A 22,870-nucleotide genomic window follows, 5' to 3' on the forward strand; every position below is an offset into this window, starting at 1 on the left:
TGTGGCTAGTGTGACCCAGACATGAACCTGACACGTTGGCCGGAGGCTGGGAAGCTACTCCGGCAGTGCCGAATGACCTTACTCAAAATGTGGTTCTATCCCGCGACGTTCATCTCCAAACTGCCCCAAACATCAGTGTCCTCAAGCTAATGTGAATCTTTCAAAGACCATACTTAAAAGCTTAGAGTGTGGGTACTGGGGGAAGCAAAGACTTTTAGGGAGAGATCGCTCACAGAAACCAAATCAAAAATGAAGGTGGGCCACCTTTCAGACCACCTGTTCCATCAGGGGAGCAGGGTTTAGACCTGGGGATGTTGGGTTTAGACCAGGGGATGGCAGTTTTTTCCTATAAAGGGGCCAGATTGCAGATATCTTCGGCTTTGCAGGCCATAAGGTCTCTGTTGTAACTACTTAATTCTGCCATAGATCATATGTAAATGAACAGGTGTGGCTATTCCAATAAAACTTGATTTACAAAAGCAGAAGGCGAGTCACATGCCATGGTCTACAGATCCTGACTGAGTTTTTCAGGCTGCCAGAGATGAGGGCAGGAGTGGATGTAGGTGATGGTAGGTAGCAGGAGAGGCCTGCTTCTGAGGAGTCACCCTCCAGGGCTACAGCTTTCATGCTTTTGCCACCAGGATCACCAGGTCTGCTGACAAGACAAATGACTACTACCAGCCTGCTGCATGGCACAGAAAGGGCATGACCTGGTCACCAGGCTCAAGGCTCTCTCCCCCAGCAGCGCTGGGATCCGACACAGCTCACCTTTTTTCTGTGCTCTGGCATCTTCTGAGTCAAATGTCTCAGGTAAGTGGTCAGCACCCAACTCCCTCTTCCTGGCCCCTCTGAAGTTCAGGTGGCCAATATCGTACCCAGTTTACGATGCTGGCATTGCCAGCATTCAAGTTCAAGTTTCTGTTGCTGCAGCTCTGACACTCTCCAGTGTGTGGTCACCGTGAACTAGCTTTGTGAAGGCCTAGGGAAATCCTGCTGCTGCCGCTCACATGAGCATGGCCCGTCCCCACCAACACCCGGCCTCAGCCTGGGGCTCACGGGGAGCCGCACCTGCTGCGGCAGTTCGCTGGGTATGCGTGCCCGTCGGGCTGTGCACTCACATTCCTCTTTAAAGCTGCTCTGGGTGCGACTCAAAGCCAGCCTCCTCCCTTTGTCTTGACATGTGACACAACAGGCTGTGAATCCTTGTCGTTGGCAAGCAGGGCAGGCCAAGATGAGCTGGCGGCACTGGGGAGTGGAGCAGAGTTTGTACTGGTCCCATGGGGCTCCACAGTATGAACATTCTGGGGAAGAAAGAAAAGCCCCAGTTCCAAACACATACATATATGTGTACACATGTAGACAGGCACTTCTCCAGGTCCTAAATATAACTCTTGGCACAGCAGCGAATATACCCCGTTGGGCCTGGGAAGGTTTTAGATAGTCTCCTGTCCTCTAATAAAAATTGCTCCCTCACCCCCACTATTTGTGTGTGTGTGGGGGGGTCATCTGGGAATTGTCTTCCTGATTCCAACATTCAGTGACCCATTTTTTTCTTTTTCCTATTTAGAAAACAGTATTGTTTCTTCATTCCAAAGCTGGTCAACTACCCCTTAGTTCAATGGTGTTTTTCCTTTAGATCATTCATTCCCTTTTTCATGGGAGACAACATATGTGAATACAAATGATCCCACATCTATAATCAGCTTCTGCAGTCCACGCCCCTCCTCCCCAAGCCTGAAGTTCTGCTGTTGCTAATGGACACCTCACCACCCGATTCCTGAAAGATTCCCATTATCTATTTTCTCAGCCCATGTTTCCCTGCTGACTTCCTGTTAGCACTGACGACAACATCATTCTTCAAGTCCCCTTAATTAGTATTATCTAAGCTACCTTTGGGCCTTCTCTCTCGCCTTCACACTCACATCCAAGTACCCATCAAATCCTGCCAACATTTCCTCAGTAACATTTCTCAAATCCACTATTTCTACTTATTTATTATTTATTCTCCATCTAGCTCCAAAACAGATTTCGAGTAGCTTTCAGTAAGAGACACAAATACAAGGCCATTAAAATTAATAGAAAGATCAAGAAGAAAGGGGAGAAGGCAATCATACTCAAATCTTATTCACTGTCACACTGGTGATTCAGTCTTAGTCCCTGATCACAGGAGTTCTAGAAAATTACAAGAGCCACTAGGGTTGTCTGCCTATGACCCTTCCTGTTTGAAACTATGGCATCCAGGGGCAAGAGCCACTTTTCTTAAAGATTATTTCCATCCCCCTTTTACTGACCTCATCTGACACTTGAGGACTTAAAACTACAGTCACACCACAGGCCTCTTGTGCACACCCTCCTGTGGCCACCCCTGCCTCTTGGAATGCCCCAGCCACCACTCAAAAGTACCTAACCTACCACATGTGTCTATAGACCTCGAGGTTCTTAAAATACATAGGATTTTAAAGGAAACCACATTTTTAAAAATCTATGATATAGTTAAGATATTTATTAATACATTAAATAAGTAAGAAGACGGGCGTGGAGGGCTAATAACTACTACTTTGAGACAATGATGAACAGAAACGCTATTTGGAGAAGTCTGCAGCAACTATAATATATGAAAATATTTTGGTTTCTGTTGATGACAAAGTCACTGGTGCATCTAACATTACTGATTTGTTGCTTACATTAACAATCAAAGGAAGTGTGACATAGAGTGTGGGGTGGTGAAAATAAAGATATAATTATTTTCCCATCCAAATTCACACAGAACTGCCAATTCTACAACTCCTGGTTAAGGCCCTTGTTTCAGCCTATTAGTTCAACTCCCAGTACAGAGGCAGAGCAAGTGACATCATCCCCACTGTAAAAGACTTGCCTAACTAGTAAATAGGGAGGCTGGGACCCAGGACAGGCCTCCCGGTTCCTGGTCCAGGGTTCTGTCTGTTCCACTGCTGCATCTCCAACTCTGCTGAGAAATGGTCCTACTACGTTACTTCTTTCCCCTGTTTTCTTCTTCACATAACCAGTACTGGCCTGCCTTCCAGAATGGTTCATAGAACGTGCCTGATCACGAGTTTAGGGTCCAGCCTGTGCTGACCTACCTGAGACTATATCACTGTTGTAGGATAAGGCATAACGCTCATCAAAAACAAACAACTTCCCTTTGTAGAAACCATCGGGAAACTCCTCCAGGTACTTGTGGATGCCACCCTTGAGCTGGAACACTTCCTTGCACACTCCCTATGTGAGGAAAAATGAGGAAATTTAAGGAGACAGGCAAAGACTGGTAAGAAGCTCCACAGACGAGTGGCAGGTGATGAGAGCAGTCAGGGCCTTCACTAGATCCTGGGAAGCCCAGCTATTTTTGCTGCCTCCTAAATATAGAAAAACACCTGTTGGAACATGTAATGTGCATTTGTTCTTCTCAGGATCAAGCATATGGATTAGGAAAAGGGAGAGGTTAACTAAGCTTTCCCTTCTGTACTTGATGAGGCTCTAAGACTGTGAAGTGCTTTCCCACATCTTGAGATTTAAGAATTTCAGCTTTTGTACTTACAAACTCTATGCTGGAACGATTCAAGGGAAAAACAAATCCCTGGCGGGCCGAGGGTGGGAGGGGGGTGATGTCGGGGGTGGAAAGCTCAACACATGCTGTTGGTGGAGCCTTCTTTACCTCCAAAGCCCGCAGTGCCCCCAAGGGTGTTAACTCACCTTGGCTTTGAGGTAGGCTGAACCCCGCTCACAGCGGATGCCCCCGGTGCAGTACATCAGCACCTTCTTCTCTCTGAAAAGTTCTAGGTTTTTGTCGATGTAGCTAGGGAAGTAACTGAATTTCCTGATGTCTGGGGCTAAGCAGCCCTGGAATCGTCCCTACGATATAGGAGAAGCAGAAGGAATATTATCGGAAAAATATGCCTGGTAAGAACAAAGCATGTGTCAACCGTGCTCAGAGCCCCTTGGCAAGGGAGCACTCACTAGCTGCTTTTCTCATCCTGCACTCTAACCTTTCAACTTCAAGATCTGGAACTCAGACACAAGGCTGGTGGGCTCTGGGTCATCTTCCCAGAGTCCTCAGGGAACTGGAGAGGAGGCCCAAAGCCAACTTTATAGGATCCTCGACACACGTCAAAGGTAGGCACATGGGAGCCAAGAAGTACATTATGTGCGAAGATGTCTTTAAGTCCTCTTTTCTTAGACTTTCTCACCAGCTCCTGAGTTCAAAGGCTTGGGTTTTCCCCGAAGCTGTTAGCAGTGGGGGGAGATCTAGGTGACCTGGCCACAGGTGCGCACACACGCATCACTTGGCCAACAGGCCATGATGTGGGAAGGGGGAGACCTACCATTTCACTGAACTCGCTTCTGCTCCTTACTTACTATTTTGCTTTCATAGAAGTTTCTGCAGTCCAGTAGGATAGTATCACTTTGTTCTTCATTTGCCTGAGACAAAAACTTTTCTACTTCTTTATGAAATTCACCTGGGGATAAATGGATTCCTAAAACCAAACCAAAAATCTACTTAAAACAAGACAAAAACAAACAAACAAAAAAACAATCACAGCTAGCCCAGCCTGATGACTTAGATGTTGCTGTTTCCTTCCACCCAAAACTTTATTCATAATTACAATGTCTGAAAATAACACTACCTGATGACCATGATGAAATTATTTAGTGAGTCCAGATATCCTCACTTTCCTTCCTCCAAAGATAAGCACTACGGAGACCTGGAGGTTTAGAAATGATTAGTCAAAGAATTTTCCATCCTCATACTTGGTCTAACCCAGTGATAAAAGCCAGGCAGTTGGGATCTAAATTGCCATGTGGGTTTGCTGGTCCATTATACAGCCAGTGTTCTATTTTCAGTGTACGTGGAAGAGCCTAGGCATGTATGTGCTTGACCATAGGCTTTTGACTGTAATAAAGGCAAGCCCAAGTTCAAGGCTAAGAACCTCAACAGGCAGCTTAGAGTATAAATTTGTGGAATAAAGTTGGACTGTTCTTTATAAATACCAAAGGGTAAGAAGAATGTGTCTAAATCTGTGTGCATGAGTGAAAGAGAAAGGGTGGCAGGGGCCGAGGGTAGGAGTGACACATGAGAGAGCAGGCCAGAGGGAGAGAAGGAGGGAAAAGCTAAGGCAGGCAGGAGAGAAAGGAGAGGAAGAAAAGTCAAATCCAGGGAGACTAAAAGGAGAGCACCTCAGTCTGGTGGGGTCCCTGGTCTTCTCAACTCTCTAGAATAGAAATATTCCTGTAGGGGCACCTGGGTGGCTCAGTCGTTAAGCGTCTGCCTTCGGCTCAGGTCATGATCCCGGGGTCCTGGGATCGAGCCCCGCATCGGGCTCCCGGCTCAGCGGGAAGCCTGCTTCTCCCTCTGCCTCTCCCCCTGCTTGTGATCCCTCTCTCGCTGTGTCTCTCTGTCAAATAAATAGATAAAATCTTAAAAAAAAAAAAGAAATATTCCTGTATCTTTGGAGGTCCAGACATCCCAGTTGATTGTGAACCTCATTCTGCTCAGAGGTGAACCCCAACAACCACCTGAAGCTGCCAAGTACCCAGGTGGGGCTAGAGGTCTCAGAGCATGGTCAAGGAATCTGGATTCCTACCTGCCCAACCCAGAATTGTAAGGCGAATATAATGAGGCCAGAATTGATTTGTTATTATCACCTAATGACATGGTCACCAAAACAGGGGGTGCAAAGGGAGGTTCAAAACTGTGATGAGAAGCATGGAAATCTGCTAAGACTTATACTGACAGGGCACTATGGGGAACCAAACCTGTTCCCCGCTGCTGCTCTCCTGGCCCTGCGAAGGCCTGACTGGACAGGGACTCATAGGGATATGTTTACAAAAGGTGCCCAGCATTGCCTGGAGCCCACTCTCCCCTAACCTCCCAAGCAATGGCCTATACCACCAAGAAAGAGCTCTTTAGTCATCTTGCTGAGGTAGGGACACTGTGCAGACACAGCCCTTTTGGGCCCTTCTCTCCTCATGCATGAGTCTCTTTTCCTGGATATTTGTGTCCTACTCGCATTTCTCTCTGGCTTAACCGCTAGCATTTGTTTAAATAGCTACATATTAGAAAGTGAACAGAGACAACCAGACTTTTGTGCTTCCTAATGAAAGAGGACAATACTACCTATCAGACAGTCTTGGGGGCGAAAAGAAGGAAAAAAAGAAAAAAGGAAGTCAAATCTGAATCTAACCCAAGTCTCTGGATCTGAGGTATCTAACAGAATAGCCACTGGCCACATGGGGATATCAGGCTCTTGAAATGTGGCCGGAGATGTGCTAGATAGAATAAGGGTGACACAGATCCAGGATTTCAAGTACGTAGTACGCAAAAAAAAGGTAAACTATCTCATTAGTAATTTTTTACATTGATTACACATGGAAGTATTTTGGCTACACTGCATTGAAGCATATTATTAAAATGAATTTCACTTGTTTCCTTTTAAAATGTGACTACTAAAAAACATAAAATTACGTATGTGCCTCATGTTATATTTCTATTAGCACTGCTCTAAATCTAACTACCAATCTATAGGAAATACAGAGGACAGAGGAGATGCAATCAGCTTTAGCCAGACTGTGGGAAACTCTATAGACAAAATGACCTAGTTCCTTCAAAAAATAAACTGAAAGGGGGGGGGAAAAAGGGAGGCAAAGATATAGGTTAAAAGAGACTTAAAGAGACACAGGGATCCATCACAATGAGTGGACCTTACTTGAACCCTAATGAAAACAAACTTAAAAAATTATGAGATCCCCATGGGTATGGATTTCTTCAAATACGCTAACACACAATTCTGGAAAACACCATGTTCCTCCTTTGCTGGTCTCGCCAATTTTAAGTACTGGCTAGATATTTGATAATAAAGGAATTACTATTAAAGATGTTTTATTTAGATGCAATAATGGTTTAACAGTTATTTTTTTTAATGTTTATCTTTTAAAAGTCTCTTTTAAATATTTATGAATGTAATGACATGACATTGGAATTCCCTTCAAAATAATCCAGGATGGGGGAAGGGGACAGGGTATAGAAGAAAGTTGGCAATGAATGAGTAATTGCTGAAGCTGTATGACAGGTACATGTGAGTTCACTGTATTGTTTTCTGTACTTTTTTGAACGTTTGAAAATTTTCATAGTAAAAAGCAAAACAAAAACATAAAACACACCAAACAAATGTCTTTCAACCATCTATGGTAACCATGGGGAAGAAGGGGAAGATAACATTCTAGAACACTTGCAAACAAACTGCTCTGGATTTGAAAGCCACTTACCTCCTGTAGCAAAAAGCCTGTGTGTTATTCAGTTTATGAACTATTTACAAGTAATAACTACACTCTTCCCAGATTGCTACCTTTGGAACAAGAAAACAACTTCTTGCCAAATCATCAAGAAGAATAAAACAGAGCATTCTAAGGGGTGAGTCTCCAATTACCATAAAGCCAAAGAAAAGACCAGTTTAAGCACTGAATAACTGACAGGCTAGCTACCCCATAGCTTTTTTTTTTATAAGTATAATTAACATACAATGTTATATTACCTCCAAGTGTACAATATAATAATTCAACAATTCTGTATATTACTCAGTGCTTATCATGACAAGTGTACTCTTAATCCCCTCTATCTATTTCATCCGCCTTCCCTCCAGCAACCACCAGTCTGTTCTCTGTACCTAAGAATCTTTTTTGTCTCTTTTTTCTTTGTTTCTTAACTTCCATACCCCAAAGCTATTTTAAAGAGTGGATTGTTGATCAGAGTGTCTGACTTCCACATTTGTTTCTACATCAAGTTTTGTCCCTCTGCAGAAAAGCAAAATTTTTCTTCTAAAAGCAAGCATACCAGGCTTCTTGTAGGAGATCTTATTGGGACTGATCCCCATGGGCACAATTTCTTCAAATACACCAACACGCAATTCTGGAAAACAGCAAGCCCCTCCTTTGCTGGTCTAGCCAATAAGAAGCAAAACAGAACACAGTCTTACTCTCCCATCTTCAGATATAAGACAAGTGCCAAATACAAGAATTATATCTGTTCTGTAATAATATGATAGCTGAAGTCTTAAGAAACCTCAAAGTAAGAACTAATGTTTTAATGGGAAAAGGGAGTTAGGGCCTAAAGTGTTTCAGATAATTCAACACTAATAAATATTTATTGCATACCTACCACGTACAGAAATGTTAAATTGAAAAGGTGTTTCTATGACTATAAGCATTTAACTATAAAACTGAAACACCACTGAGTGATTTCATTATAAAAGTTTACACCCTAGCTTTTGCTCTGGAGCAATGACCTTTCTTTCCCTACCACCACCAGCACTAACACTAGGTAACGTATTCCCCACCTTTATCACCTACTATGCCAAAGCACAAGGTGACTCAAACAAAGGAGCTCAGCTGTGAGAGCAACAGCTTTATCCCCCACGTGGTATGAAGTGCTGGTCTTGTAATTCCAGGTTTACTAAAAACAAAGTGATGCCCTGAAATAGCCAGGTGGTCCCTCAAGTGAGCAAACGTATCTAAGTTTAGAGCTAGATTGTGCAAACTGTTATGTCCTTATTCTACAAGAAGGGAGACTGAAATCCAAGAGGGCATTAACTTGCCCAAGACCACATGGCAACTTCGTAAAGAACTGGAATGTGCATGCTCCTTTGACCGCACTGCCTTGCAGCCTCCTGGGGAAGGGGTGTTTATCTGGCACTGCTTCTTTCTCCACACTGCCCTCCTCTTCAGGGCCTAGAGCAGGAAGAGGCACTGAGGCAGAAGCAAATGGCTCTAAATCCATTGTATTTTCAATTTCTCTTACCTTAAAATCATCCTTACACATATAATCCTTAAACAAGGGGCAGGAAAGCATGACTTCCACATAGAGTCTGGTGGCCAATTTGCTTCCACCAACTGTCCCATTGATTCCTTCTGTAGCAATTCGAACCTGGGACACAAGATGGTGAGAGAAAGGAAATGCAGCCTGTTCTTAGCTTAGTTTAAATCTTCCCAGGGTAGAACAGGCTTGTGTGTGTCCTTGAGTTTAATGGGAAAAGCCGAGACACAATAAAAGTGTTACCACATGAAGATACCTGTAGCTTTCTAAATGGCACTGCCCACCATCCAGACAAGGTACACAACAGATGTGCACTGGACCAGAGAATGGAATGAATGAAACTTCTGGAAAGCCCCATTTGCTGTCCAATGACCAAAGAAATAAATTTCGAGCTTAACCTAAATCCAGGTCAGCAGATGCAGGATCAAGACTCAGCTTTGCCACTTACTTGCTGTGCGGCCCTGAGAAAATTAACTTACTCCTCTGAAGTAAGTTTGGGGGGAAGCACACGACTGCAAACCCACCCACTGGAATGCAAGTTCCATAGCGGTATGTGTCTCTGTTGTTCACTGCTCCATCACCAGTGCTTAGAACAGTGCCTGCCAGGTAGATACTCGATTCGTATTTGTTGGACAAATGAACGTATATCCATTCTAGAGACTTCCTGGCGTATCACATGCTGTAGTCTCTTTGAAATGCTTCAGTGGCTAGGGGACTTTAGAACCTGGGTTGAGGCCCCTGCCTTAAGAGGCAATGCTCAGGGGGGCCTGCAAAGTTAGTTGTCTTGGTACTACAAAACCCTGTGGATGAGTTTACAGATGGATCACCTTTAGAAGGAGCTGAGCCCTCTAGAGCAAAGTGCTAGGGAGAAAGGACAACACTCTAGTATCATGGTACTCTATGGAAAGAGAGGTCCTGTATTGTTACTACCACTTATATAACAACCATATCTACCAACGCATTAGAATTTGGAAAATGTAAAAGGCTGTCCTTTTTCAGGGCCCAGAGAAGATACTTTATTTGTTGCTCAGTTGATCCTTTAGGGCACGGATACAAATGGGATTCATTTCATAAGCCAATGCCAACTCACGAGCAGTGGCTAGCCAGAGTTCCATGACGAGGATTCTGGATCACATTTAGGCTCCTTGAGAAAGTACTGCAACCTGATAAAGCCTGTTCTGGGCATGGGAGAGGAAAGTAGAAAGAATATGCCATCTCTGCTGTACAGACTACTATCCTACCAACCAACTTCTATTTTTTCAAGGGTCTACACAGAAAAATAGAGGTGAACCAAAGTGTCAGGAAATCTACTCTAAAACTGTTTTTGACTGTGGCAGTTAAAGTACATACTTCTACGTAACTGTCTTCAGGGAAGGCTAGTAGATTCTTTCCTATGTTATTTTAATCTCAAAACCCAAATAAAGGACAAGCACACCTAATCCCTCTATCGCTGGGGCAGAGCAATCTCTAAGCTCATACGCTACTAGACTTTCAATCCCTAAGATTGTCCAAGACAAACCGTCAAAGTGGCTCCCTGGTGAGGAAGGCCTTATACCTCAGGGATGGAGAGCGATAGTTAGCATTTATTGAGCACCTACTATGATAGAGGAGGTTTATATTATAATCCTAAAAGGTAGATATCATAATCTCCATTTGACAGAAAAGGAAACAGAAGCTCAGAGAAATCAAGTAACTTGCCCAAGGGCACAGAGATGGTAGGTAGTAGTCTGGGATTCAAAGCCAGATATCAATCATTCCAAATCATGTAATCTTTCCCTTCCGAAGCCTTCAATGTGTCCCCTCAGGTTTCTTGAGGCAAAAAGGAACGTGTAGCAATAGGAATCGGAAGCTTCTTTCTAGAATTTTCAAGTTCTCTTCTTTCTCTACCTAAATGCCAATATTCTGCCAAATCTCCCACCAGAAAACTACCTCAGTAAACTGGGCATGTTATCACTGAAGCCAAAGGATTTAGACTAAGATTCAGGCAGGTGCTGCCACCTTGTGGGTGGGGACCCTCATTGCTAATTCACCTCAGGCTGGGCTAAGAATAAAAATCTGGCCCCCAAACAAGGAAAGAGATTGATTTCATATTTTGTACATTCAGGTTCACTGTGAGAACATCCATCTTTCATGGTGTTCTCTAAATAGAGGTGACAATAAATGTAATTCATTCCAGGGGCACCTGGGTGGCTCAGTCAGTTAAGTGTCAGACTCTTGATTTTGGCTCAGGTCTTGATCTCATGGCTGTGAGTTGGAGCCCCATGTCGGGCTCCACGCTGGACATGGAGCCTACTTTAAAAAGTTTTTTAAAATGGTATTCATTCCACAAATGTTTACTACTTTTTTTTTTTACTATGCGCCAGGAACTGTGTTAGGAGTTAAGGATCTAGCAGTTAAAAAAATAAAAATAAAAAAAAGAGTTCTTGCCCTCTTAGAGCTTACAGACTAGGGAAGGTCACAGATATTAAGATAAAAGTTACAAAGTGACAAGAGCTATGAAAAATAACCACAAGATGCTATGCAAGAGCGTACTGGGAAAAGTGAACTTAGACTGAAGGTCAAGAAAGTTCTCTTTGAGGAAGTATCATTGAAACTGAGAACTGAAGATTGAGTAGAAATTTTACAAGCGAAACTGAGTGGGTATGTGAGAGTTCCTTGAAGAGAATTTGCCTGGAAAAAAGCCCAAAGATACAAAAAAAAAAAAAACCTTTGTGGGCTCCAAAAAACTGAAAGACCATGTTGCTGGAGTATGGTGAGTGAAGAATGACATCAGATAGACAGAAAAGGTATGAAGGGGCCAAATCATGCAGGAACCTAAGGGTATGTTAAGGATTTAGATTTTACTCTAAAGGCACTGACAGCCACTGAGAGATTCTGAGCAGCAGTGTTTAATCTACCTCTTAAGAAGATTCTGGCTGCTGGGTAGAGAATGGGTTAAATGGCAGACAAGGACAGAACAAGATGGTTTAAAAACTACTGAAGTGGACGAAAGAGTGGTCTCAGGTGGTGGAAGGGGACAGGGAATGAATGAGGCAAGGGATATCGTAGAGGTAGAAAGGGCAGGGCGTGATAATGAACTGAATGAGGTAAAGGAAGCTTTTGGCACCATCTTTTAGGAAACATGGGTGTGGAAAATATCACTGATCAAACGACTGCCTCGGGGACTTAAAACATCTGTGGAAAAGAACAGGCTTAAGATAGTACAGTGTCATACCCCAGGGGGACCTCAGAATGAACCTAGTTCATTTCCTTTTAAGTTTACAAAACTATATCATCTCTCTCTCTGTTTTTACATATATATGTTTATTTGCAGATATGTATACATATGCATATATAAATCTATGTCTATATATGTGTGTGTGTGTGTGTATGTAATCATCAAGAATGTTTTAGAAAAGGGGCGCCTGGGTGGCTCAGTTAGTTAAGTATCCAACTCTTGATTTCTGCTCAGGTCATGATCTCAGGGTTGTGAGATGGAGCCCTCCTCTCTCCCTCTCCCCTGCCCCTGCCCTTTTTGAGAGAGAGAAAGAGAGCGCGCAAGTGAGCTCATGCACAAGGGAGGGGAGGGGGAGAGGGAGAGGGAAAGAGAGAATCTTAAGCAGGTTCCACACTCAGCACAGAGCCCATCACTGGGCTCGATTTCACAACCCTGAGATCACAACCTGAGCCAAAATCAAGAGTCAGACACTTAACCGACTGAGCCACCCAGGTGCCCCACCTCCCTTTAAAAAAAAAGAAAAAAAGAATGTTTTAGGAAAATAACAAAAACCATCCACAATCTTATCATGCAGACATAATCGTGATTAACATTTTGCTACCTACTACCTTCCATCTTTACACACAAACACTTGTGATTTTGTTACGAACTAAATATGTTCAGTGCTTTATTCAACACTCCCTGAATAGTTATTGTCTGCTATGTGCCAAGCCTGTTCTAGCACTAAGAATACATCAATTAATTAAGACAAAGTTCCTGTCCTCACCAAGCTTTTATTAGGGAAGACAGATTGTAACAAATTAAACAAATATTATACTTTCAGATGGTAACAAATTCTTTGATATTCTCTGAGCAGAAGGAGGTGATAAGATTTAGAGAGAGGACCACTTTGGATCAGAGTTTTGAGGAGATAACATGTATGCAGGCAGACATCTGAAGTGAGGAACGGGCCAAGCAAAGATCTAGGGGGAAAGCATTCTAGAGAGAAGGAACAGCAAATGTCAATACCACAAACTGGTAAAAGACCCTGGCATGTTCTAGGAAAATTAAGAAGAACTTTGAATCATACTGTATGTATAGTTCCGTGAATTTTTTTCCAGCTAACATATCAAGAACATTTCCTAATGCCAGGGATTGTATCTGCTGCTGCATACAGTTTAATCGGGACACAGCCATACCCATTCTTACACCTATTGTTTATGGTTGTTTTCATGTTACAATGGCAGGGCTGAGTAGGCTTTGTTTGTTTAGGAAACATATAATTTATTAGATGGACTTAAAAATCAACAAAATCAGGGGTGCCTGGGTGGCTTAGTCCATTAAGTGTCCAACTCTTGGTTTCAGCTCAGGTCATGACCCCGGGGTTATGAGATCGGGCCCCACGTCAGGCTCCGTGCTCAGTGTGGAGTCTACTTGGGGTTCTCTCTCCCTTTCCCTTTACCCCTCCCTGCACTCACACTCTCTCTCTAAATAAAGTCTTAAAAGAATCAACAAAATTGATTTTAGACACTTCTTGAGTACAGACCACAGGAATTTTCTACCAAAGAACAGCTTACCTAGCAGTCCAGATCATAAAGTTGTACACTTTTTGTTTTTAAACAATATACAACGGCTAGACAATTGATAAGAAATACTGCATAATTAACCCAACTGTATCTTGTTATAATTTCTTCACAATTCCACGCACAATTTTAGGGTTTAATAGAAGCAGGAGTGAGTAGTTTTTGTGCAAAGCCTAAAATACTATTTTGCTCTGTAAGAAAGTTTGCTGACTCTTAGTCCATTAAATACTGTCATAAAAGGCAATGCTAATAACTGTTTGGTAGTCTACTTAAAAGCCTTGCAGGATTTCGCGGACTTCTAAGAACCTAACAGTGAATCCTTTTTGTCTCCAGCACATCCTCTGTAATCCAAACTGGAGACAAGAGGAGTCCCATGAAGGATGGGGTGTGAGAGGTGTTACCTTGCCCGTGAGGGACAGGTGTTGACACAGAGCTGTCTGCCAGGCACACACCCAGTGGGGGTCCTCCAGGTCACGGTAGCAGTAATAAAGTAGCACCTCTCCTCCATCACTGCCCTGGCTGCTAGAAGAAGAAAACCACAGGGAAAAGCATCTGAGTCACTGGCATAAAGAACCCACAGTTCACAAAGTACACCCAGGAGATGTCAGAGGGAAGGCCGAGATGGAGCCCAACTTTGTTCTGAAAGAAGAAGCAACTCCTGTCAGTATTTGCTCTGAAGAAGACATTATCTGCACCCAACTTACTTTATAAAAGGTGAGTTTACTCTATGATTTCCTTACTTCATCATCGATTAGAAGGTTTCACTTCCATTTTTTTCATGTAATCCTCTTAACCATGAGGAAGATTATTATTATCCCCACTTTATAGCTGAGTAAACCAAGGCCAATTCCTCCCAGGTGAGTCAGCTACAGAGTGACAGTCAAGACTTGGACAACAGTCTTCTGACACTAGAATCCATACTCTTTCTGCTGCACTGTGCTGTCTTATACTAACTAGTCCTGGGACCTGGGCGGGTCTCTTATCATCTCTGAGACTGATTTCCTCATCTGTATGACCAGAGAAGTGAAATAAACTGCATTTCCCACTTTTGCTTTGAAGCTACTCTATGAAATTACATGTTGGAGAAACCCTGCAGACACAATCTCCCTCTTTAAGAATCTCAGTGAAAGCCCCTTATCTATTGAAGTCTCCGAAAAGTCCTCCAATAAAGGACATTTTAAGCTAGTCCTTCCCAACCTTACTTGTCTTTAGCAGCTCTTTTCAATACCTGTTAGCATCCTTCAGAACTGGTGTTGCATAAAACTTATTTTAGAGAACGCTCTGGTAGATGATAATTAAGGTCCCATCCAACTCTGGAATCTGACACTCTCATCAATACCCTCATCATATTGCAGGGAAGACTCTCCTCTGAAACCGTGTCTATTTTAGAACCTATTTTCCTTTCTCTAAACTGCTGTAACAAATTATGATCTGCACCACACAATTTAACTGATCATTAGGTAGCCTGCCTCATATCATCTGCTAATTGTTTCATGTATCCTTTGTTTCTCTCACTAGAAAGCAAATTCCTTAAGGCACAGGGCCATACAGAGACAAAAAGGCCATGTTTGTGCAGCATCATGTAGTTCAGCGATACTCTTACCATCCTCATTTTATATAATTCATCTAGTAACACTGTGCGGTAAGCAGGGCAGGCACCATTATTCCTACTTTAGAGGTGAGGAAATAAAGGTACCAAGAGTTTTAGTGACTAGCTCAATTCTGAATCCAAGTTCAATTCTCCAACTTGCTCCTTTTCTTGGTAAACAACGGGAATATATAACAATATATATAATCTGGTGAGTGTTTCAAAGGCAGGGGAAACTGAATACTAATGACAAAAGTATATTAAATTTGGACATTTTCTATTCACCAAATAGTTCAGAAATTGCTTAAAACCAGAAATTTGTCCTCTTGAATTCTGTAATATAATCTGGTGAGTTTTTCAAAGACAGGATCTAAACTTCTAATCCTATGCCCCAGTTCTAAAAGTTAACATCCTTTCTAAAACGTACTCAACTCCAGAGAACATTTGGTACCAAAAACCGGTTTTTAAGCTCTAATGTTATTCAGGGTAGAGGGATCATTAACATTTCTGAGCCTTCCATTTTCTCTCTGAAAAATAATACAATGTTCTGTTCATTACCTCTCCCTAGAGAAGATTAGGTGTAGCCTTCCACGGAATGTAGTGGACGCTGCAGCTGTGTGGGTACGTGCTACTGCTTCTGGGATACGCAGCATGTGGTTACTGGCCTCACTTAGGCCCACAGAGAAATTCTGTGCCTTAAAGATCTTGCCATTTTCGTGGCTAGGTAGTGGTGTCTCACTGTGACTGGAAAGACTTTTAAAATTAAAGTACAGAATGAAATTCTTACCTTATCAGCTCATCAGGGCTAAAGCAGCTTATATCAGGGAGCCAAGCAGACACTTCATGATTACAGGTAAAGTACTCTTTTAGAGGGTTCCTGCTGTCTTCAAACTTAAGGCCCTTAGAGGTGTTCGGTGTCACAGCCAGCTGCTTTAACAGAGAAGCAGTCTGGTGGCAAATCTCATCAGCATGTTGTGTTGCCACATGTCTGTGGATGCTAATCCGGTCTCTGAAGAGCTGTTGACAGCATTTCCACCATTTTTCTTTACATTCAAAAGGACGTGCTGGAACTTCTTTGGTTTTGACGAAAAGGGCAAATGCCTGCAATTACATTTCAAATATGCCACCGTTAACCTTAATTTTAAAGCTGGCAGAAGTCTTGGTGAATCCCTTATATTATCTTTCCACATGGGTTTCTAGTTTTATGTCCTATTTTTCTATAGAAGAACTTCCTGAGAGTAACAGTTTTCTTCATAAACTTTATACCTCAATCTAAAATTTGTTAGGGAGTGGTCTTAAGGAAAGGGCTTGAATTTCAGACAGCTATTAGTAAAACATTACAAACAACACTATCAGTCATTTCTAAAAAGGAAACGGTCAAGGAAATTATGGAGTATACTTACTATGGAATATTGAGGAGTTAGTTTTAAATTATGTGGGAAAATATGTATGATATGTTAAATGAAAAACAATGGATCAAATTTGTTTATACAACATAGTATCAGCTACATTAAAAAGTGCGCTGAAAGACTGGAAAGAAATACAGCAAGATGTTTTGACTTGTTTCTTGGAAAACAATTTTATTGTTTTTATAAAAATGATTTATACTCATTGTTTAAAAAAATGAAACAGAAAACTATGGATGTACCATAATTCTCTTAACCAATTCCTAACTAGTGGCCATTTTTGTGTTTCCAATATTTGCAATTATAAGCAATGTTGAATGAGCATTCCATGCATACATCTTTCTATACCTCTTTAACCATCTAATTTAAATAAACATCTAGAATAAAATGTGGGGGGCAAAGAAACATGAAACTTAAAATTGTGATTAACAGTGACTTCCAGAAAAATCGTACCCGTTTATATGCTCACCAACAAGGTGACATTTTATCCACAGCATCAAGTTTTATCAGCATTTAATTTTTTTTATTGTCAATATTTTTAGTGTTGACCTGAATACAAGGCAAAAGAGATATATTTTTTATCTGCATGTCTTTGATTGTAAGGCTGAATATTTTTTCATATCAATTCCTTGTTCTTGTATCTGTTGCCTATTTCTCTATTGTGGCATTTATTTTCTTCCTGATTTGTAAGTGGTTTTAGTGACCTTTTGTTGATCATAGTTATCACAAATTTGTTTCCCAGTTGGTCATGTTTTTCAACTTTGTGGTATTTTTGACGTACAAATAGAGGCTGAATGGGATCTATGATTATCGACATCTCAATAATTGTTCCTTTCTGGTCTAATGGGAAGGGAGGTATTTATATATACCTCTGTGTGTGTGTGTGTGTTTTAACTTTTTTAATGCATCTGGAGATTACTGTAAAGCATCCAAACATAGGCACTCTAAACACTGGTAACAGATATGAAGCACCACTGTGGGACCATCCTCTAGCACACAACTGTATCTGGACTGTCTCAGACTGAAGCAGCAGGAAATTACACTGGAGAGCATTTTTTAGACTTTCTTGAAGTTAATCCTTCCAAATAGGAAAAAAATAAAAAAGAGAGAAATAGCATGTATGTCAACGTAAGTGCTTCTTCATGTTAAACTTTGATTTTCAAATCTTATCTGGTCTTTTAAGGCCTCGTGAACAAGGCATTGAGGGCCCAGCAGCAGTTAGGGCCCGTGTGGAGTCTGTTCAAGGAAAGACAGACCAGGGCCAGGATGGCAGCTCAGAGGTGGGTGAGGCATACAAGGGGAAGGCAGGCCCTGGTAGGGAGGCAGCTTGGCAGGGTGGGTACATTGATTACATACAGGAGAATAAGCAAATAAGAAAATATTTGGGACCAACAGGACTAGGCCAAATCCCATCAAATAGGGAAGTTATAAATATGGGAAAGGGAGAGTTAGGAAAAACTTGTGAGGCTGGAATGGAACTGAAAGTACTGAGTATGTGCTCATGGTGTGGTTAATATTGAGATAGTAGTAAATGTAGAAGTATATGTACGGTACATATAGACATTTGTGTATTCATCTATGTATTTCCCTATGCCAGAGGTCCTGGGAGAGGCAACACTACTTAGTAGCAATGAGCTTGCCGCGCCTCCAGGTTTTGGTTTTTGACAGTCCTCTGCTAGAAGGAACCAGAGCTCCTTGAAGAAATGTCTGATTCTAAGGATGGGTCAGGAAAAATACAAGATAAGCCTGGAATACCTTGTTGAGTCAGAAAGTGAGGAAATGCTCAAAGAATGATGGGAGCAAGTCTAAAGGATACAGATACTAGCTTGAAAGGGCTCCCAGCCAAATCTGAGATGATCTGAGGATCAAAACAAATAACAACATAATGGACTATAATTCAACAAATAAAATATAACCTGAGTCCACATAGACAGAAATAAATTGGGAGAAGAGAAAGTTCTTCCTTAGAGCAGAATGCCAAACACTAAATCTAGAAGGAACACAGCAATTAGAAAATCAAGAAAATCACCCTTTAGCAACCATCACAGTAACAATCAACTAAGCAAAGAAACATCAAAGAATCTAAAACTAGTAGATGAAAGTTGGATGAGGAATAAGATAATTACACAGTCTCAAAGCATCCCCCCCCCCAAATACTGAGTAATTAAAAGGGAAAAAAAATAATTTTATAGCAGAAAAATCCGACAGACACTCCCTTAATCAAGTAACCAAAGTTAACATTGCCAGCAATGGGACAAATTGCTACTATCAACCACCTGATAGATTGTAGCCACGTGAACACAGCATCTCTTGTGGGATTCTCTTGTTAATAAAAGCACTAATCTGAATCTAATTGTAAGGAAACATGAGTGAAAGTCAAGCAAAGGGATATTCTACAAAATAACTCATGTAATTTTCAAATATGTCACGGTCATGATTTCAAAGGAGAAAAAATGAGAAAGTGCTCCAGACTGAAGAAGATATAAGATGTGACAACTCAATGTAACATGTGACCCTAGAGTGGATCTATAAGAGCCATCTGGGACACTTGATGAAATATGAATGGAGCCTGTGTACAAAGGGGATATGAGGGTCCTCTATACAATTCTGGCAACTTTTCTCTAAGTCTGAAATTATTGCAAGATAATAAAACCTTTCTGTACCCTTTGGATTTCATTTTCAAGGACACCAGTGTGAGATGAGAGCAGAGGGGTGGTGGATAAGAAGTTAGAAGCAGGGCGCCTGGGTGGCTCAGTTGGTTAAGCAACTGCCTTCAGCTCAGGTCATGATCCTGGAGTCCCGGGATCGAGTCTCGCATCGGGCTCCCTGCTTGGCGGGGAGTCTGCTTCTCCCTCTGACCCTCCCCCATCTCATGTGCTCTCTCTCATTCTCTCTCTCTCAAATAAAGAAATAAAATCTTTTTTTTTTTTTTAAAGATTTTATTTATTTATTTGACAGAGAGAGACACAGCGACAGAGGGAACACAAGCAGAGGGAGTGGGGGAGGGAGAAGCAGGCTTCCCGCCGAGCAGGGAGCCCGATGCGGGGCTCGATCCCAGGACCCCGGGATCATGACCTGAGCCGAAGGCAGACGCTTAACGACTGAGCCACCCAGGCGCCCCTAAATAAATAAAATCTTTAAAAAAAAAAAAAAGAAGTTAGAAGCAGAGACATCTATTCTTCATTGACATGAAGCCAACAAAAGCTAACTGCAGAAGGACAGCAGACTAGAAGTAAGAAAACTAAGTCTCAATTGCATGTCCTCGGGTCATTTTCCTTCCTATGAGCTTCAAGAGGACGAGGTTTGAGTCAATGATCTCTGAGAAAAGGATAAATGGCATAGAAGAGCAGCATATCAATATGACCTCCCATTATAATCTAATCCCAACTGTCCTCAGTAAGCTTGCACAACCATTCTGGGCTGTTCTATCCTTCTCCTAACCAACAGAACCCAGCCAACTAGATCAGATCAGGAGTCTTACATGGCAACTACCCTTCTGCCTGTCTGTTCTCCTTATGACAAGGTCTCCTGGGTTCCTGTGATTCTAACCCTAGACGGGAAAAGGAATCCAGCCCATCTGTCTAGGATCTGTCCTCAAGTACTCAAACATAAGTGTTGCATAGCTACACCTTGCCCATGATTCTTCTTTGCCAGGCACTGATTTAAGATCATTGGATCATGACCCTGACTAGAACTTGCCTTCAACAGGGCAGCAGCCTCCTGTCTCACTAACCCTCTACTCCCTGGAGGAAAACCCTGATGATCGATGAGCTACTAATAGATGGTATCTGAGTTAACTATACATACATGATCCTGAAACATCAATGGCAATACAGCAATTTTACCTTTTTCTTGGCAAACGAGTATTTCTTCTTTGTACTGACATCTAACTCTGCTTTGAGACCGCTACTGGGATTGATAAAGCTTGTGTCTTTTAAATCTAGGTCTGAAAATCTTAAAACACAGGCCTCCAGGTCATCTCCTTGGTCTGGTGAAGTGAAAGAAGGCATCTGGTTTGGTTGCAGTAAGGTTCCTTTCAGTTATCTATCTCCTAGGAAACAAGGGAGAAACAACAATGTCAGTCTTTGCTACTTGAAATAAATTTGAAACAAATCAATCAGGCAAATGAGCATGGGCCCAGCAGCCCAAGCCATCATAAAGCAGTGAAAGAAACAGAAAAACTCCCTCTTGGAGTTTATATTCCAGTGGGGAGAGAAAGAAAGTAAATAAATGAATATATTGATTAAATTTAAAAAGTCAGATAGGAAAAAGGGCCACGAAGACAAAAAGCAGGGTAGGGAGTCAGGAGTGATGGAGGGGCTCTTAAAAACAGAGAGTAGGTAAAGTCTTTCTGAGGTGGTAGCATTTGAGCAGAAACCTCAATTAGGAGTTAGCCCTGCAAACATTTAAGGTAAATGATACCAGAAAAGCACCAGGTACAACCAAAATCAACCAAGCTGCGTGCTAGTACCTTCAGTTATAAACACTTTGTTCTTTTTGCCCTTTTAGAGCTGTGAAAATTCCATTCCTTAGATGACATAACAACTAAGAAAGCCCCATTTTAATAAACAGAAGAAATTTAAAATATAAAAATCATTAGTATGGCCAAATCTTGTCAAAATGGACATATTACCAACCCCATTCAAGCCCATCATTTCTTTTCTTTTCTTTTTTTTTTGAGACAGAGAGAGAGAGAGCCCGCGCACAAGAGGGGAGGAGGGTCAGAGAGAGAGGGAGAAGCAGGCTCTCCCCCAAGCAGGGAGCCCAAGAAGCAGGACCTGATCCCAGGACCCCGAACAGATGCTCAACCAACTGAGCCACCCAGGCGCCCCAAGCCACCATCATTTCTTGACTGAATTATTGCAATAGCCTAACTGCTTTCCTCCCCAGAGAGTCCAAAGACTTCTCAACATACTCTGATGAAGTCCAAAGTCCTTCCACAGCCCCTCCCACCACCACCTCTCCTCTCTTCTACTACTGTCCCTTTGATCACTCTTCTGATTGCACTATGTCTGTTCATTCCTGAATGTATCACCGGCACAAAAAAAGCAAGGGTTTTCCTTTGTTCACCTCTGCATCCTTAGTACTGCCTGGCATATAGAAGATGCTAAATGTCAATAAGTACAATATTTGTTGAATGAAATAAACAGCCACTGGGTAGCCAGGAAAGGCTTCACTAAGGACTTGATGTTTGAGCTGAGACCTAAATGACAAAGAGCCATCCATGCAGATTTAGGAACAGAGGCAAAGGAAATAGTACAAATTCCTAAAGTGGGAAGAAGCTTGCCTTTTAGAGAAACAGGAAGAAAGAATGGATGCAGGACAGTGATGAGAGAGCACAACTCTATAGGTCAGGGTATGGAGTTTGCAATGCAAAGTAACTGGAGTGTTGTAAACAAAGGTGTAACGGTGGTCTGATTCTGGATTTATCTTGAAAGTAGAGCTGGCAAGATTTACAGACAGACTTAAGGAAAAGGAGGACCCAAGAATGACTCCTACCTACACTTTTGGATGAAGCAATCAGATGGATGGTGTCATTCACTGAAATGGGTATGACCGACAGAGGAATAGGTTAGGACAGGAAATTGAAACAAGAGTTCCAGTTACACGTGTGGAATTTCAATGACCACGAACAAGGCAGTCAGATAAGCAGGTGTGGTGCTCATCAGAGACGTCAGGGCAGGGGATGTTCATATCCATGTAAACGGGGATATGAATACTGAATATGACTTGAATATTGAATACTGAAATCAGAATATCAATACTGAAAACATTACTAAAGCAATCACCTGTTCCTTCCCAAACAACAACTGAGAAGGGTGAAGGGTAGGATGACGCCCCGAGAGTAACCCCATGGCAGGAGGCTCACGCTCAGGCCGATCTTTCAGTCCCAGGGGCCACAAGCGCGGCGCCGCCCCCCGCGCGCCCGGCCGGGCCAATCGCTCCGCCCAGCTTTCCCGACGAGGCAAAGGCCCGGAAGTGGGAGTAAGATGAGCACGCACCAGCCAGTCCTGGTCCTTTCCTAGCTCTTTCTTCATCGAGCCGTCTCCGCCTAGCAATCGTCACTGCTCCCCGTCCCAAGAACCTCCACCGGTCCCCGGCCTGCAGTTCACGGAGGAAGGAACACTGGAGACGTCACCTCGCCCCGGAAGTCTTCGAAAGGGCCGCCGGGAAATACTGCGAGCCCCAGGGAGGGTCTGAAGTTGAGGCGGGGACTCCAGTGTGCGTGGTGGACCAGCAGCCGCCAAATTTGGCTTGTGGCCGGCGGCCTCC

The 22,870-nt window shown here is 42.5% G+C and overlaps 1 protein-coding gene across 1 annotated transcript; it reads right to left on the minus strand.

Moving 5' to 3' along the window:
* Positions 1-754: 754 nt before the first annotated feature.
* TSTD2 (thiosulfate sulfurtransferase like domain containing 2) lies at positions 755-22,744 on the minus strand. Its single transcript, XM_021691171.2, has 10 exons — positions 22,600-22,744; positions 20,443-20,648; positions 15,979-16,292; positions 14,005-14,125; positions 8,810-8,935; positions 7,847-7,952; positions 4,375-4,493; positions 3,712-3,870; positions 3,102-3,240; positions 755-1,301 (listed from the first exon to the last, which is right to left on the minus strand). The coding sequence occupies exons 2-10, from the start codon at positions 20,605-20,607 to the stop codon at positions 964-966; spliced, it is 1,587 nt and encodes a 528-aa protein (XP_021546846.1). The 5' UTR covers positions 20,608-20,648; positions 22,600-22,744; the 3' UTR covers positions 755-963.
* Positions 22,745-22,870: the final 126 nt, after the last annotated feature.

This window comes from Neomonachus schauinslandi, chromosome 13 (assembly GCF_002201575.2).
Source record: "Neomonachus schauinslandi chromosome 13, ASM220157v2, whole genome shotgun sequence".
NCBI lineage: Eukaryota > Metazoa > Chordata > Mammalia > Carnivora > Phocidae > Neomonachus > Neomonachus schauinslandi.